This window comes from Vulpes lagopus, chromosome 11 (genome assembly GCF_018345385.1).
Source record: "Vulpes lagopus strain Blue_001 chromosome 11, ASM1834538v1, whole genome shotgun sequence".
In the NCBI taxonomy this organism is placed as follows: domain Eukaryota; kingdom Metazoa; phylum Chordata; class Mammalia; order Carnivora; family Canidae; genus Vulpes; species Vulpes lagopus.
In genome coordinates, this window is record NC_054834.1 from 100,574,601 (window position 1) to 100,592,363 (window position 17,763).

General features: G+C 35.3%; 1 protein-coding gene across 1 annotated transcript in view; it reads left to right on the plus strand.

Moving 5' to 3' along the window:
- AGPS (alkylglycerone phosphate synthase) overlaps positions 1–17,763 on the plus strand; it is a 132,104-nt gene that overhangs the window by 19,173 nt on the left and 95,168 nt on the right. Inside the window, exon 2 of the mRNA XM_041773901.1 lies at positions 9,875–9,964. Coding sequence (XP_041629835.1) covers positions 9,875–9,964 — 90 coding nt within the window. The remainder of the gene's footprint in view (positions 1–9,874; positions 9,965–17,763) is intronic.

Here is a 17,763-nt window from a genome sequence, read left to right on the forward strand (position 1 = left end):
TTCTGCACTGCCAGCTATAAGGTTTGCTGCTGGGACTGCAGGCTGCTCACTGGTGTATAGATTATATTTCCCTCTCCCCAGGGCAAGTCACTTTGAAGTGGCACTGATCTCTGTTGGAGTTGCTTGCAAGGAGTGTTGGGGCAGGAGCTGCTTTGGAGAGACACCTGCTGAATGGGTTGGGTTGGGTGGGGTGAATCCAAAGGAGAACATTTACAGGGTGCCTGGTGCTAACAAGATAGAGAGTGTTCTTGCTGGTTTCTGTAAGTGTCTGGCTATCTAGGCTTGGGTAGGGGGAGAGAAATGGTGCCCACCAGCATTTTTGTTCTGGAGAAGGTTCCTAAGAATTCCTGTCCTTTTAGTGCACTTCTGAGATTAATGAATAAACCCTCTTCAATATATCCAGGTGCTTTGGGATCCCTGGGGTGGCGCAGCGGTTTAGCGCCTGCCTTTGGCCCAGGGCGCGATCCTGGAGACCCGGGATCGAATCCCACGTCGGGCTCCCAGTGCATGGAGCCTGCTTCTCCCTCTGCCTATGTCTCTGCCTCTCTCTCTCTGTGTGACTATCATAAATAAATAAAAATTAAAAAAAAAATCCAGGTGCTTTTCAAACTGCTGCTTCTATGCTGTATCTTGCTGGATTATTTGTTATGCTGGCCCTTTCAGGGTGGGGAAGATTTTTTTAACCTTCCTTTGGGTGTCTCCCATAGCTAAACTGGCTGATCTTTAAAGGACCTAGAGTTAGGCCCTGCTGATTTGCAAAAACTCCCTAAGTTAAGCCCCACTGGTTTTCAAAGCCAAATGTTACGGAGATTTGTCTTCCAAGGGCTTCTGAACCCGGAGCGCTTTTGAACCCTTCTGAACCCAGAGCGCTTAGGATGGGGTCTGATTCTTTCACTTCTCTGTGCTTGTGGTGTCCCTCCTATTTGTGGTTAGTCTCCTAAGAGGAGGGGTTGGTGGGGATAGGAGGGAGGGGTGAGCGGAAAAGATGGGGGAGCAGAGTTCGGTTATGCCTCTCCTATCTTTTTTTTTTTTTTTTTCTCTCCTATCCTTTTTGATGTGGAAAAGTCCATTCTGCCAGGTGATCTTTAGTTAAGATGCCCTAGGGTTGATGTTATCTCAGTGTGTCTTTGGGATAAGGTGAGCTCAGGATCCTCCTACTTAGCCATTGTCCCAGAACCTCATCAGTTTGTTTTTCTTTGTTGACCTTTCCTGTTTCTTAAAAGTACACTCAGATAATTTATTGAGATCTGTTCAGCCTATATCACTCTTTTGAAGCAGCTCTTAAAGCCAGTGATAACCTAATTATAAAATCCTTAGTTTTTTTCTTGACCAATTCCCAGTACTTGGTACCTAATAGGCTTTCCTTAGCTCCCATGGTATTACACTATCTTGGTTTTCTTCCTATCCTTCTGGCCATAATTTTGCTGACTTTTTTTCCTTTTGCTTCCTAAATTTACAAATCCTTGAGATTAATTTTTAGTCTCCCTCCCCCTCTCCCCCCTTTTTACATTTTCTTCCTTAATAATCTTATCTACTCAGATAGTATTAGCACTGTTAGGAGGAACTTTGACGTTTCTGTCAACTTTTATTTTCACATTTTAAATTATTGCTCATTTCTATCTGACTGTCTTGGTGAATTCTTCAGCCTAGTATGCATGTATAATCCTACTACTCCACTATTTCTGTTTATATCTACCGTTATTTAGACACAAGGCCAAAGTGTCTGTCATAAGGCCTTGCTGAACTCCATTCTCTCTCCCTTATCCTGGCTGTTGACAGCTCAGATAGATTTTCTCTATTGAGATTGTCAAAACATTTTTATTCTTCTCCCATTGACACCAATCTAGATGAAATCTTAATTGTCTCACATCTATTGTGGTCTTCCTTTATTTTTTCCCCCTTCAAATGATTCTCCATTCCATTACCAGACCAATCTTTGTTCAGAGAAAAGTATGAGTACTTGCTATCTGCTATATTGTGCTACATTCTAACATTAGAAAATTGCTTGACAGTTTAGTAGAGCTATATAGACAGATATGTAGACGATATGACATAGTAAGTGCTATAATCAATGTAGTACAGAGGGAGCCATTAATTCTTCCTGAGGAAGATAGGAAAGGCTTTATAGGAAAAGCAACTTTCGGATTGGTTCTTGATGGATAAATAGGAGTTTTCTAGAGAGAGAAGGACATTTCAGATGAGGGATATTCACATATATATATGTAAGTACAAAGGCAGGCAAACATAGAGGTCATGGTGTGTATGAGGAAATGTGATAGTTTTCAGTGTGGCTAGAAGAATGTAGTCTGGAACCAGATTGCAAAGGACATTGTATGCTATGTTAAAGAATTGGAATTTCATCCACATTGGAAAGCAGCAAAATTTTAAAGTAGCTACTGTTAGATTTTTACTTTGGTGGCAGCATGAAACATAGAAAATACTGGTTTGATCCCAAATTTCCTCCCTATTGATTATTGAAGTAATAAAGCTTAATCTCTATAATTTGGCATTCAAAGTTCTATGCTGATCTCCATGACCATCTTGCATATTCTCTATGCTTCAGCCAGTTTGGGCCATTTATTAGCATGGGAAAAGTCCTTGTGTTTTTCTGCTTCTGCTCGATTATTGAATTTCTGTCATCTTCCAAAGCAACTGAAAGTGACTTCCTCTCAGCTAGAGATAAATACTGTGTTTTCTGAGCTCTTGTAATACTTTGTGCTCCACTTGTGGCAGTCAGTGAGTGCTCTGAAATCAACTTGGTAGTTAAGAAGGGTTGGAGCCAGAAGACCAAGATTTAAATCCTTGGCGTGTCGTATACTATTTGTGTTACCCTGGGCAAGCTACTGGCTCTTTCTAACCCTTTCTTATGTTTTATTTTTTAAAATATTTTATTTATTTCCTTGAGAGAGAGTATGCACAAGCAAGAGAGAGAGCGCGACTGGGGAGTAAAGGCAGCGGGAGAGGAAGAAGTGGACTCCCTGCTGAATAGGGGGCCTGATGAAGGGCTGGATCCCAGAAGCCCAGGATCATGACCTGAGCGGAAAGCAAAAGCTTAACCAACTGAGTCACCCAGGCGGCCCCTTTCTTAAGTTTTAAGTAGGAATAAGAACACCTATATTATTAATCTTGCATATGTTAATGTGAAAAAGAAACCAGGTAATGACTATAAAACTCTTAGCTTTACAGTATTATGCAATATTACTACTATTGCAGTATACTGTATAGAAGGAGTAAGAAGAATCCAGTGCTGAAATAATGTCTGAAGGTGAAAATAAAAGCAATGGCAACCATGCCATTTTCATATCGAGAACAAATTTCTAATAAATACCACCTTAGGCGTTAGGGAGAAAAGGAAGAACTCAAAGAGTAAAGAGGATTGGCAATTTCTTGTACTGCACGGTGTGCTCATTGTCAGTACGATGCACACGGTGGTCACCATTGTGCTTCTTGTCATTTGCAAGTGTTCTCAGAGGCTCTTAGGAGTCATGGCCCCGTGCTGCCTCTACCTGGTGTGTGGCCTTGGTGAACACATATTATTGGATTTATTTTTTGTTTTTTTGTTTGTTAAAGATTTTATTTATTTTATTCATGAGACACACACACAGAGAGGCAGAGACATATAGGCAGAGGGAGAAGTAGGCTCCTGTGGGGAGTGTGATATGGGATTTGATCCCAGGATCCTGGGATCACAACCTGAGCCAAAGGAAGATGCTCAACCACTGAGCCACCCCTGTGCCCCCGTATATTTGAATTTGAATAGACATTGTGTTAAAGACAAGTTATTTGATAAACCATTGTATTAATTTTTATGCACTGTAAGCCTTTTAACATGTATAAACTAGGAAAATTTCTGTATCAGGTTGACTTTCCTGAAATTTGCCTCAGAAAGTAGTATCTCTATATAGCCTTCATTCCCCCTTACAGGATAATCCTTTCAAAATTTGGATATAGACTTATCTACCTCTTCCACATGTAACCAAATCTTCATTTCCTGTCTCTGCCTTTCCCGTCTTCTACATGGTGAGTTCCCTCACTTTGCCCTCGTGCTGCCTTGTTTGTTGCAGAATTCTACTCACCTCCATCCTCTCCTATAGTGCAGTGAATTTAAAGTTGTCTCCTTCTCCCCTACTAGTTCCAGTCCCTTCTGATTTTGATAGAGTTTGGGTGAGAGTAACTTGATAAACCGTTTACATTAAGGCTTTGTATTCCTTTTTGACTATTCAGCAGATGAGGCTTCTGCGCACTTTTCCTCATGCCTTAAGGCAGTGCTTACACATTTATGGTCTGTGGATGGCTGGCATCAGAATTTCCTGGTGGTTTTGTTTAGAATGTTTATATTCTGAGACTCCACCTTCAGAGATTCTAATCATTGGCTAGGTCTAGAGTGACATCCTGAACTCTGCTTTTAAAATTAGTACCCAAAGTGATTTTTATACTCCTGAGATATTTGGGAACCTCGATGGTGCCTGTGATTGGGCCACGATTTTATCTTTTCTCCCTCCAGACTTTGTGGGGTTCATTTTTTTCTGTGGGTTTGCCAGAAACAGAGATAACAATTCGAGCTATTTGTCATTTAAAGTAGAAGGGGCTGCTTATTATTGTTATTTTTTAAGCTTTTTAAATTTATTTATTCATGAGAGATACACAGAGAGAGGCAGAGACATAGGCAGAGGGAGAAGCAGACTTCCCTGTGGGGAACCTGATGTGGGACTCCATCCCAGACTCTGGGATTGCGCACTGAGCCAAAGGCAGCCGCTCATCCGCTGAGCCACCCAGGCATGCCTGCTTACTATTATATTAAATAGGAAAGCTCCACTTGTTATAAGCATGAATACTATGTATATCAAGCAGGCATGGATTTTAGTCTTGACTTTTCAGGGTCTTATCAAGATTATTGGGTTGTACCCTGGAAGACAGCTGAGAAAGGGAACTCAGAAGCTTGGTTTCTGTTGTAAAATGGCATACAGACTTTTGGAGACATTTCTATTTTTTCGTTGTTGTTTGCAGAAATGTAAGACTGTATGAAAAACATCTTTGGTCACTTACAGATTGGTCACTATGATAAGTTTGTGATATTCCTATTTCAATTACTAGCGGGCAGGGAAGGAGCAATTAAAGTGAATTGACATTTTCCAGCTGATGGTAGACAAAGTCTGGAATTTGCTGCCTAAACTGCCATATTGATTAGACTACAAGTGGACAGTGGAGGGAGTAAAACATGAAATTTAGAGTACTCTATAGTTTTGCTATTAAGTTTTTAGAAATAATTTTGTAGGACTTGTAGACTAGATATGATATTTAAATTTATTTTAAAATGTATATATTTTGAATTAAGTTTATAATTAGACAGTTTATAGTTTTCTCCCCTCATTAGCCCTTTATATATCTAATGGTAACTTTAATTTTTTTTTTGATCGAAGAAGTTAGTAGGGTTATTATTTCATTTATAGGAATTTTTTTATAGCAGATCTTTTCAGGGATATATTTGTTTTATTGCTCAAATGTTGGTATCTTTCTTCTTCTTCTTTTTTTTGTTGGTATCTTTCTCAACACTTTTTTACTTCGCTTTCAAGATTTCTTTTAGGTTTTCTGGGTCTTAAGGTAATTAAGCACACACCTGGTAATAAGGATTTTTTTACTAATACATATTGTACTACATATGGGATTAGTTTGAATTTATGTGATACTGAGCATGGTTAGTTAGAAATCCAGCATTGAGCTTGGTTTTGGCTCAGGTCATGATCTCAGGGTCCTAAGATCAAGCCCTGCAGTGGACTCTGTGCGAGGCAGGGGTCTGCTGGATATTCTTTCAGTCCTTCTCCCTCTGCCCCTGCACCTGCATGCATACGCACACTCTCTCTCTCTCTCAAAGAAATACGTCTCTAAAAAAAAAGAAAAAATCCAGCATCGAGGCTTAAGTTTTGTACTTCAGTTTTTATTTTTCTAAAAGCTCTAAGATCATATTATCTTTTTCCAGAGAGATAAAAATTTGATTTTTATCTGAACTAAGTAGTAAAGTATTTTTATTATAATTTTGGTTATTGGAATTATATTGGAGAAATTTCTCTTTTTTTAGTTATCACTTAGCCAAATTTTTTATTGCTAAATCAAAATAAAATCATGATAAAGCATATTTTTCTTTTCCATATTTTCTAGAAAATAAAAATAGTAATGGTAGAAACCATGCATTTATATCAGGATGCTTGCAATTTATTATTAGAGGAGGAGAGGTCTATGTATATGCAGAGACTTAAAAGTGAATATCTCCTATTTTAAGAAAATACCTCTGGTTTCCATAATAATAATGTTAAGTCTAAATATTTCAGTTTAAAATTGTGCAAACAGCACGGGGAAATGCAGGCTATGGAGTGTGTATATCATGGGAGAATGCTGCCACCTGGTGTGTACATGATGCTATCTTATGTCTCCGTTGGCTTTTGTTACGTCAGCTGATAATACAAAGGGCTTTCTTCACCATTTGGTAATATGGTTAGATGAGTAAATGTGTAAAACATTTATTTTTTTCATTTTTCATGTAGTAAAATCAATCCAACTTTTCTTTTTTCTTGGCAGAAGAAAGGTCTCGTATTTTGAAGATATTAAATCTGGTGTCGTTAGCTCTGAGAATTGGAAAGTCTGAGGGATCAGTGTGGTTAATTATCTCTGGGATTAGTAGAAAAATGAATCCTTTTATTTGAATCTTATGGAATGTTGATGATTCTTTGATCAAAGAATCTTCTTCATTTCAGTGCTTTCTATGCTTTGGGATCATTATTCTGAATGCCAGAATTCATTATATTATAGATAAAGGAAGTAAGGGCATGGGGCTTACTGACACAGCCATAGTCCTTGATTTTTAAATGTCAAGTGCAGAAGAATGACTATAATAATAACATGTAATAGTGCTTTGAAAAATATTGATGTCATGCAAAAAGTATCCATTAAATCATTTTGGTTACTTGAGGGCATGACTTAGTGGGTTTCAGATATTACCTCTCACAAAACTGAGGGTTCACTTTCAGATGCTCACAACTAGCTTAGCTGTGTAATCATGATTGCTTCTCTGGGCGTAAGTTTCTTCATCTGAAAAATGAACAGTTGAACTGAGTGATTTCTAAGGATCTTTTTTAGCTTTAAAATTCTAATGACTATAAAGTTTTATTCTTAACTTTTAAAATGTTAATGCTATAATGCCCTTCAAGTAACTTATTATATTCTTCTGCATAAGAAATTATTTTTAAAGTTTAATGTAATCACATAGTTGTATTTAACTGTCATAAAGTATATTAGTAATTTGAGGGGATACCTGTGTACAGAAGTTTAAAACCAAAAACCTTGGAAATTTGCCTACTTTTTATTTAATATGTGAGGTACTTGAAGATACCAGAAGGCTAGTTTTGGAGTAACCTAGATTTTAAATATACACTATTTTAAGCAACATAACACTATTGGGGTGGGGGGGGGGAGCACAAATGGATTCCAAATGCCTACATTTCAACTTCTGGGAAGGCTCCAAAATTTGGTATAAGTATGATAATGGTATATAAATGGTAATGGTATAAGTATCATAGGCAGAATTTTCTAATTGAGATGATAAGAGTGAAAAAAAAAAAAAAAAACAACCTTTAGCCTATAGTTGAAAACTTGAGAATTCTTTAGGTTATTACCCAACTGAAAAGTTAAGGCCAGTGATTCTTCAGAATGTAAATTTCTTCATTTTTGAGCGCACAGCAGCAGATATTTTCTGCTTCCCTTGATTCATTTTTCTTGTGCAGTGCTAAGAGTGAACACATGTAATCAGGTTTCACTTTTTACTTTGAGGCCATATAGAAATAATTTTTTAAAATTCTGAGCATAATTTTAAAGAAAATGATTCTTGTTGTTAAGCTATGTAAACATGCCAAATTCAACATCTGTACTGGAATAATTTCCCAGTGCCTAGTGATTGTAATACCAAAGCAGAATGACTATATTGATATTTTTGCATTTATATTAACACCAAACTATTGTTTTGTACAGACTTCATGACAAATGTTTAAATTCACCAATAAAATGCATTTCACAAATAAAAATTTATGCACATAAAACATAAAGTAAAAATGTTAATTAGAATGTGCATATCATCCTCATGTAAACTATTATGGAAATACAAAATATTAAGTAAATTATACTTCATAAAAGGAAGAGAATTTAATTGTGAAAAAAAAAGTGAAGTGGATGATAACTTAATCAATTTTAGGAAATGTAATCTAAAGAAAATGGGAAGTCAGATTTTCCAAAAGCTCTCTTCCAGAACCTCCCTCTTCAATGAGGTAGGAATGTGAAATCAGAAGTAAACATTGGGTGATAATTCACAGCAGGCTCACCTACAAATCCAGTCTCTGGATTGACTCGAGATATTTTTGAATACTTTGTATAGGGACTCAAGTTTTTATGATAACAAACTAGTTTTAAAGAGCATGCCCAGTTTTTTTTCCCTTACTTTTATGTATGCCTGTACTTGGTTCAGTTGTGTTATGTTGTTAGCGTTGTACTTGTGAAAAGTCTTTGAATTGGATGAAGTATTATGATTGTAATAAAAAATTTGCTTGTCAGTTGTTGTGTTCTTCCTTGGGAATTACGGAGAATTAGAATGCTTTCTAAAGAATATATCTTTATTTTGACATTAAAAAAATTGAGATATAATTGACATGTAATTAATTTCAGATGTATAACATAATGATTCAAAATCTGTATATATTGTGAAAAGATCACCACAATAAGTCTGGTTAACATCTGTCTATCTCCACACATATTTACATATTTTTTCTTGTGATCTATTTTGAAATTCTAATGCAGCAAATAACTTTCTATATAGAGAAGAGTTTTTTTCAAGTATTTTCATGATAGGCTGCATAATTGAATTTCCAATAAAATTTGTTGCCCCGATATACTAGGGCACTATGCTGAACCATGTACTAAATGCTGACAGACTGCTTTAGCGTGATCGCTTGTTGTGTTCTGCACAGGCCTAGACCTATCTTTTCTTATGTAATGTTCAAAATTTAAGGAGTCATCGATTCTGATGAAAACGATTATTAAGACAATGAAATACTAGCATTTTGGAAATGAAAATATAGTTTTAGGATATTAAAAACTGGTGTAGTCGTTAACTTAATATGTAGGTCAAGGTAGAAATTGGTAGTTCCATGGAAGTTGGTGGGTTTAGAAGGTTTGTAAACCTGGCTCTCAGATTTTTAAATCTTTTTAATTAAATATCTACTACTAGGAGTATCATTACTAATGAACTTACTCTGTAAATTGGTCATTTTTCTAATATATACACAATTTGGTTTTTTTAAAAAAGATTTATTTATTTATTCATGAGATACAGAGAGAGAGGCAGAGACACAGGCACAGGAAGAAGCAGGCCACCTGCAGGGAGCCTGACGTGGGACTGGATCCCGGGGCTCTGGGGTTCCCTCCGTAAGCTGAAGGCAGACCCTTAACCACTGAGCTACCCAGGCGTCCTGCAAAAATTTGCTTGTTATTCAAGTTTTATTTTAATTGCAGAGTTTTTTAGTCCATCCTATAATGTAAACTAATAACGTACAAATTGATGCATATTTATACTCTATATTTTTCTCTTTTGTTCCTTCATTTTCCTTTGAATGCATTAAATTTAATAGTTGTTGCCCTTCATGAAGCAGGTGCTGCTCATCAGAGTGATTCTGTATTTAAAAATAAAGACATTTTGAAAAATATTCTATTTAAACTAATGTATTATTAGTAGGATAGGTCTTTTAAATAATAGTGAAAGTTAATGTCAATGATATGCTGTTCAATTTTGAGATGTTTAGCCTAGGTCTAACATATTTTTTTTTATTATTATTAGGCAAGAAGTTATGAAATGGAATGGATGGGGATATAATGATTCCAAGTTCTTCTTCAATAAGAAAGGCCAAGTTGAGTTGACTGGGAAAAGGTAACTATTTGGTTTATTATTTTGTTCCTTTTTTCTTTTTTCTATATAAAATTTTAAACAAAAATAACAAACATTATCATGTTAAATAGTAGACATACATAAAAATTTCCTCCCTAAATTTAAAATTATCAATGTTTTGACATAATTGCTCCTTCCTTTGTCTGTAATATTTTAAATTCTGGCATTGTCACATCACTTCTAAATATTTACATATGTCTCCTTTAAAAATATAAGGACCTAATATTAGCTAATCATAATAATACCATTATCACACTCCCCAAAATAAGAGAAATTTTATATCTGATTATCGAGTCCACATTTCACCGGTTATCTAAAAAATGTTATTTTATAGGTGATTTGTTTGAGTCAGGATCCAAAAAGGCCTGTTTAGTCATCATACCACCCAATCTCCATGTCATTGACTTGTTTAAAGTAACTCCATGGGGGATCCCTGGGTGGCTCAGTGGTTTAGCGCCTGCCTTTGGGGCAGGGCGTGATCCTGGAGTCCCGCCATCAAGTCCCACGTCGGGCTCCCTGCATGGAACCTGCTTCTCCCTCTGCCTGTGTCTCTGCCCCTCTCTCTGGGTCTCTCATGAATAAATAAATAAAATCTTTAAAAAAAAAAAAAAATGTAACTCCATGTTTAAGAGTGGGAATTTACTACTGGGTGTGGGTTATTTTGGAAGGTGGACAATTTTAGGTCTTTGTGAATATAAATAGTATTTTTAAAATTAGTTTTCTGAGATATATTAGGGAAGAAGTAATTAAGAAAGCAATTATAAAAAAAATAAAAAGCAATTATTTGTGTGATAACCTTCACATTTCTGAAATATTTTTGGTAATGTGTGGATAAGAATTTTAAAGAATATTTGTATTGTACTGTTCCAGATGCAGATAGAATTGTAAAGTAAGTTCTTAGTTGATTTTAAGAACTGATTCTGCCAAAGGTGGTGTTTTGGATGGTTTGTTTTTTGAATTTTAGTAATAACTTTTGAAAGGACAGTATTTGCAAACACGTTAAGATTTGAATGCTGGCTCTATAAATTAAAAATTGAGAGTAGGTGAAAAATTAGATCAGATATAGTTTGAATCTGTTCCAGTATTTTGCTTTGACTTAGTATCTGTTACGCATTAATATGCTTAGGTTAATATTTTTAAAACTTATATGGCATGTCAATATATTGCAATATCAGGAAGAAAAGTTTTATTCCTTTGGGGAAAGTCTTTCTTTGCAACATAATCATTCCAGTTTTCTGGCTTAAATATACTTTATACCTGAAATAAAACTTCAGGAGTAGTAATTAGGAACCAATTATAATAAAGGTGTGAAATGTACATTTCCTCTTTAGTAGTATTAGAAAAACAAATATTCTCATTCCTATCATTAAGTGTGACTGAGCACGATGTTGGTGGAGGCTTACCTGAGAAATTGTGTAATTCAGGTAGAAAGAATTTCTGGTTAAAATTAAGTTTACCAGTGTTCTAAATGTTGAATGTTTTGTGTTTTATTTTTTTTTTTTATGGTGAAAAAATTTATATTTAGATTTATAGCCGGCTGGACTCAGTTTAGATGATCCCAATTTTGTTGGCAACATCCAAAGCATCATAGTCAGGAGCCAGTCGAACATATGCTTTCTTCTCTCCATCAGGCCTGATCAAGGTGTTGACCTTGGCCACATCAATGTCATAGAGCTTCTTCACAGCCTGTTTGATCTGGTGCTTATTGGCCTTGACATCCACAATGAACACAAGTGTGTTGTTGTCTTCTATTTTCTTCATGGCTGACTCAGTAGTTAAGGGGAACTTGATGATGGCATAGTGATCAAGCTTGTTTCTTCTGGGGGCGCTCTTTCGAGGATATTTGGGCTGCCTTCGGAGACGCAGGGTCTTGGGTCTTCGGAATGTAGGTGAGGTGCAGATCTTCTTTTTTTTGTGACTGTGCACGCCTTTCAGCACCACTTTCTTAGCTTTCAAAGCCTTTGCTTTGGCTTCGGCTTTGGGAGGGGCAGGGGCTTCCTTCTTCGCCTTCGGCGCCATCTTCGTGAAAGAGCTGTTTTGTGTTTTAAATGGAATAATGTCTAATATAGTAGAAACTTGTCTTTGTAGAAACTGGCTTTGCAAAATCTCCTGAGGGGAGGAGAAGTAAATCTTCTGAACTTAGAAAATCAGTTTCCTCTCCTCTTAGACACTGTCTTCATTTCTTTCCCTCTTTGGACCTTGAAAGCATTGCATCTTTATTCTGTTGGAGGGGAAAAATGGTCATTTGTGCAGAGTGCTATTGAAAGCATTAGACACCTACTGATTTCTGTAGGTACTATAGGCTGTTTAGTGGTTTGTGTTAGAAGTGTATATGTGCAAAATGATCAGTCACAGAAAATTTCACAAATAATTATATTTTAGTGGTGCCGTGGGTTCAGAGTCTGGTTTTTATTTTAGGTGTTCTGGCACTAGATTTGTCCATTTTCACAGAGAGGATCAGGTTGTAGAAGTCTGACAAATGTGCCAGATATACTTATTAAAAAAACATTAGAACCTTGTATATTCATTTGTTTAAATTATTCCTTTTTCCTTGTATAGAGCACTTGTTACTGCCCTTCATGATATTAAGATACATAGAACATAAAATTTGTAATTTAGATATTTGGACAGCATAGATTCAGAGCAAAGGGGATTCAGTGGTCTTAAAAGAGATTTTTTTAAAAGAAGATTTTTATCCAGGTTGTAATAGAACCAAAGAATGTATTTGTTTGGCTTCTGACTTTGGAAGATTGCTGCTGCTGCCACTTTAACCAGAATTAGTCCTTAAAGGCTTCATTTCTTTGTATTAACTCCTGAGTTAGATCCGGTGGGAGAAAAGGGAAGCGAATGGGGTATGTCTGACTAGCAGAGCCTACAAGTGAGACCGATAAGGTGGATGTCAAGCACATTTGCTTTAGTGGAAGGTATAGCCTTTGCTTTTCACTAAGACTAATCTAGAGGGTAATTCTCCAGATACAGAAATAGAATTTAAATGCTCTAGGATTAAATATGTGCTACATAAACTATTTAATAACTAAAACCAGTAACTAAATAGTATTCAGTTCCCATTTTAGTGCTTTCAGAAGTACCATTACCTTGTCACAGACAGGCTAATAAACTGGATGGAATTGGATCATAGCTTTCTGTAAATCTAGTCTAGCCTCCCAGGGATAATGGTTGAATTCATAGATTTCTTCAGTTTTTATCAGAAAACATCGTTCTATAGCTATTACTTGAGCTCCTACTGAATTATCTTAAAATAACCATTAAGATGGATAGTGATATTTTCTCAAAAAGAATTAGGGGTTGGAGGATGAGAGAGGTTAAATACCTTACTTGAGGTCACTCGCTCAGTGGGAAATTGGAATTAAAACCCAAGTGTTTTTAAGCTTTGGTCTTGTGCTGTTTCTATTGTACTGGGCTTCTGCAGATAACCATATTCACCCGTTGTATTGGTCTTGTTTTCTCTCCAAACTCTGAGAGCACTTTATAGTAGCATTACACCTACTGAGAAGAGTTAGTCATATGGTAAAAAAATTACCCCATGACAGTATTTTTCCAGTGAAAGGCACAGCGCAGAAGCAAAAGAAGGTTGTGATATTCTTAAAAGAGAAAGTGGAATTTATGACTGACTATAAAGGATGAGTTCCAAGAAAACACTGATTAGGCTGAATGGTATTAATTCACCATTTTGTATTAATAATATTAGATTGTGAAGACAATTTTTGGAATTCTTTCTTTTTATTCTGGCATTGTAGTGGACTGAACAAATCACAGACCTTTTGTTTTCTCTAAGTGCATAGAAAACATGAATAAAATGTCCTAAGAAAGAAGTAAAACAGGGCTGGGGAAAAAGAGGAATTCTTAGGTACCAGAAACCAAGAGTGAGTTTCAATGAAATTTTATGGAGGTTCCCTTATTTCTGATCCAAAGACATTGAAAAGATAAATTCTTATAAGCAGTGTGGTTGACTGTGTATATGTGTGTAACACTGGCATTTCAAACCCAGCCATTAAATTAGTATATGTGCTGCTGAAGTGAGCACTCCAACTATTAAATTAGAAGCAGTTATTGTAAACTGTTACAGATCTTTGGGAAAAATCGGGAATTTTTTCCTGAATGGGGTCTTATATTCTAAACATATTTATAGTTTGTCAGTTTATAAGTCCCTAGATTTTATTATCTTGCCATTCTTTCTCCTTTTAGATATTGATGAATTGAGTCCTCCTGGGTTTAAGCAGCAGGAGATAGTACTTCAGAGCTAATGCTGTATATTACTACAAACTAAAATTTTTGAACAGTGTCATTATTGAATTTAACATTAATTGGTGCTTACAAAGTGCAAAGTTAGTGTTTAAATTGAGAGAATTTGTTTGGATTTGTTGTACTTTATATTTCTGTGGCATAATTTTTCATTAAAAATTTTGCCTGATTATAAAAATATTTTTAAATTTCTTAGCAGTTGTGGCACTCACTCTGAGGATAGATGTTGTATCTACTAATATTTTGCTGCCTCTGTGCAGTGCCACAGAGTGAAAGTACTTTGTCTTTAGTCACAGTAAATTCTGATGTGCACCTGCTTCTTGAATATTTATGTTCTCAGAATTTTTTTTCCACAAAGAAAGGGATCACAAAGTGATTTCTTTGGTCCTGAAAACTTCCCCTGGTTCTGTATCTTCTACAATATAGTTTAATTCTGTCCTGAGGGAAGGTGGTGAGTTGATCCCACCTTATATTTTGCAATGAGAACCATTTCGTAAAATTCTCAAACTTATCTTCAGTCATGATTAAAAATCTGTTCAGGAGTCACCCTTTTTCAATAACTGGAATAGGTACCTGGCTTTCTTCTTAACACATTCCTGGCAAAAGTTGTGTGTTTCCTGCCTATATAGTCATCCTACCAATTAAGTGTCTTTGTAGCTTTGACTAAACTAGGTTGTAATTTAATTTCTTTTTTTGTTTTTTTAGGTTGTAAGTTTCTTAAGAGCATAAGTTATAATACCAATTCTCTGTGTCCTGCAATGACCAGTAATCTTGAGTGTTAAATGATGTTTATAGTTCTGAATATAAATCTAAATTATTTTAGTGTAATGTAATATTCAAGTTATTCCATGGCTGTTTCTTAAGTTAAATACTTCTAATTCCTTACTTTTCTTAATGTTTGTTTTCAGTCCATTTACTTCCTTGACTTCAAAGTTTGCATTTTTGCTTTATGATACTTTATGAGATTTTTGGAGCCCTTGGCAGTATGCTAGGCTTTATGATAATTAAGTTAGGCTTCCTTTACCGTTTTTCAAATCCTAGGACATCAGATGCAAGAAAAAGTACAGTTGAAACAGTTGAAAAGTTTACATTCTGACATGAAACTCCTTGAACTGCATATTTTGTGCTGGAATTGTAGATAATGGAGCAAAGTCTTTTTTTTTTTTTTTTTTTAAGAAACATAGTTTTCTTTTTTAAAGATTTTCTTTATTTGTTTGAGAGAAAGAGAGGAAGTGAGAGCTTCCATGCACATGCACACACTTGTGCACAGGCTGGGGTTAGGAAGAGAGAGGGAGAAGCAAGCTCCCCGCTGAGCAGGGAGCCTGCTGGAGGGGTTCAATCCCAGGATCCTAAGATCATGATCCGAGCTGAGGGCAGATGCTTAATGGACTGAACCACCCACCTGGGCACCCTGATGAGGGAGCAATGTCTTAACTCAATATTCTGTCATGCAAGATACTTCTTCAAAGTCTGAAATATTGGGGATCCCAGGTGGCTCAGCAGTTTAGTGCCGCCTTCAGTCCAGGGCGTGACCCGGGGGTCCTGTAATCGAGCTCTGCATCAGGCTCCCTGCATGGAGCCTGCTTCTCCCTCTGCCTGTGTCTTTGCCTCTCTCTCTGTGTCTCTCATGAATAAATAAATAAAATCTTTAATAATAAAAAAAAAGACTCTTTCGTCCTCCCTTGCCCCTCCCTCCTCTCTAAAATAAATAAATCTTTATTTTTATTTTTTAAAATAAATCTTTAAAAAAGAAAGCCTGAAATACTGTGCATTCAGATATGAAAATATATTGTTTGTCTTAATGACAGAATGTAATTTTAAATTTTATACATGACAGTAACAGAAACTCTATTAATTCAAGTATCTTGAAGGTGGTCACCTTTTTGTTTTATGGATAATATTATTTGTGAATTAAGGGATTCAAAAAGGTCTGAGTATGATTCTATCATGAATATCAAGGATCTAATATATTTTATGGAGACCTAAATTAATTGTACATTTAACATATAAAGACCCAGTATTAAAACCTAATAGTTCCAAATTAGTCTTTCGTAGGATATTACTAACACACAGTGGCATATCTGTTAATAACCAGCTTTCCAGAATTTGGACTTTTACTTCAGTTGAAATAAAGAAGATTTTATATGCTGAATGACTATCTATAGTTGTTTTAGTTATGAGTCTTGTATTCTCTTTGATTCCAGTTTCTTTAGATTTATGAAAAAGATATTATAGTATTTCAAAAATACCACTTCAGTTTGATTTTTTAGCACCTTTTAGCACATTTTTTAACAGACTTTTTTAAAACGTGTGTTCTTCATGTTTTTTCATTTCTGCTATCATTTTTGTTTTATTAATGTTTAAAGATTGATTTGACAATTGTAGATAGAATTTTTGTTGTATAATTTGAAGTTAACATAAAGAGTGACACCCACTCAGCCTGTGACGAAACGAGAGCTTTTTGTCACTTCCAGTTAAATTTCTTTGGATGGGGCCTAATACCAGGTTTTTAAATACTGAATTCTGGATTATTATAAACACATACTTAATTGTGGTACAGAGTTATATATTACCCAATGGCTTTTAAATTTTCTGTTTCTGTGAAATGAAAGTAATCTTTTCAGGCTAGTTGCTAAATGCTTTGCTGTTATTCGAGCTTTGATGAAAGGAATGGGAAATAACCTTGAGCAAACATTACACTTTGAACTTTTTAATAACTTGCCTCACGTAGATGTTAAGACCAATTTATAGTCCATTCTAATTTGTTATAAGTATTAGTTTATTATTTTTAAATTGTTTTTTGATCAGTAATGGTTAAAGACTTACTAGAGTATTTCTTCTTTTCTCCATTTAAACACACAAACACAGAAATAAAGATTGGTATAGGATCACTTACTTAAACTATCATCTTGGAAAAAAATTAATTTTGATGTTACTTCATATCAGATACAGAGATCAATTCCAGATAGATTGTGGACCTAAATGTATAAACTAAAACTGTAAGATTGTGAGAAAAATATATTGAATGTCTTTCTGAATTTGAGGTTGTCAAAAAGCAGAGAACAAAGTGTTAACTTCTGTAAAGGGAAAAAAAAAAGAATCAATTAGATAATACTAAAATGTAAAACTTCTTTTCATCAAAAGTCTCTTTTAAGAAAATGAAAAACAAATTATAGAGCAAGAGGAAATATTTAATACATGATTCCTTGATTTCAGAATATATAAATAATTCTTATACATTGATGAGAAAACAATAGTAACTCAATAGGAAAATGAGCAAAAGATGAACTGGCATTGAAAACAATAGCCAAATGGACAATAGATATATAAATAGAAACTCTAACCCATGGGCAACCAATGAAATTCAAATTAAAATGGTTAAGAGATTATCAGTAGAATGTTTTGCATTAAAAAGAACTACAGCACCAAAGGTAGGGAGGATGTGGAGTAAGTCTGTGTCATTGTTAGTTGTAAGCATGTTGAAAAACGAATCTATTGACATCTAAAGTTGAACATAT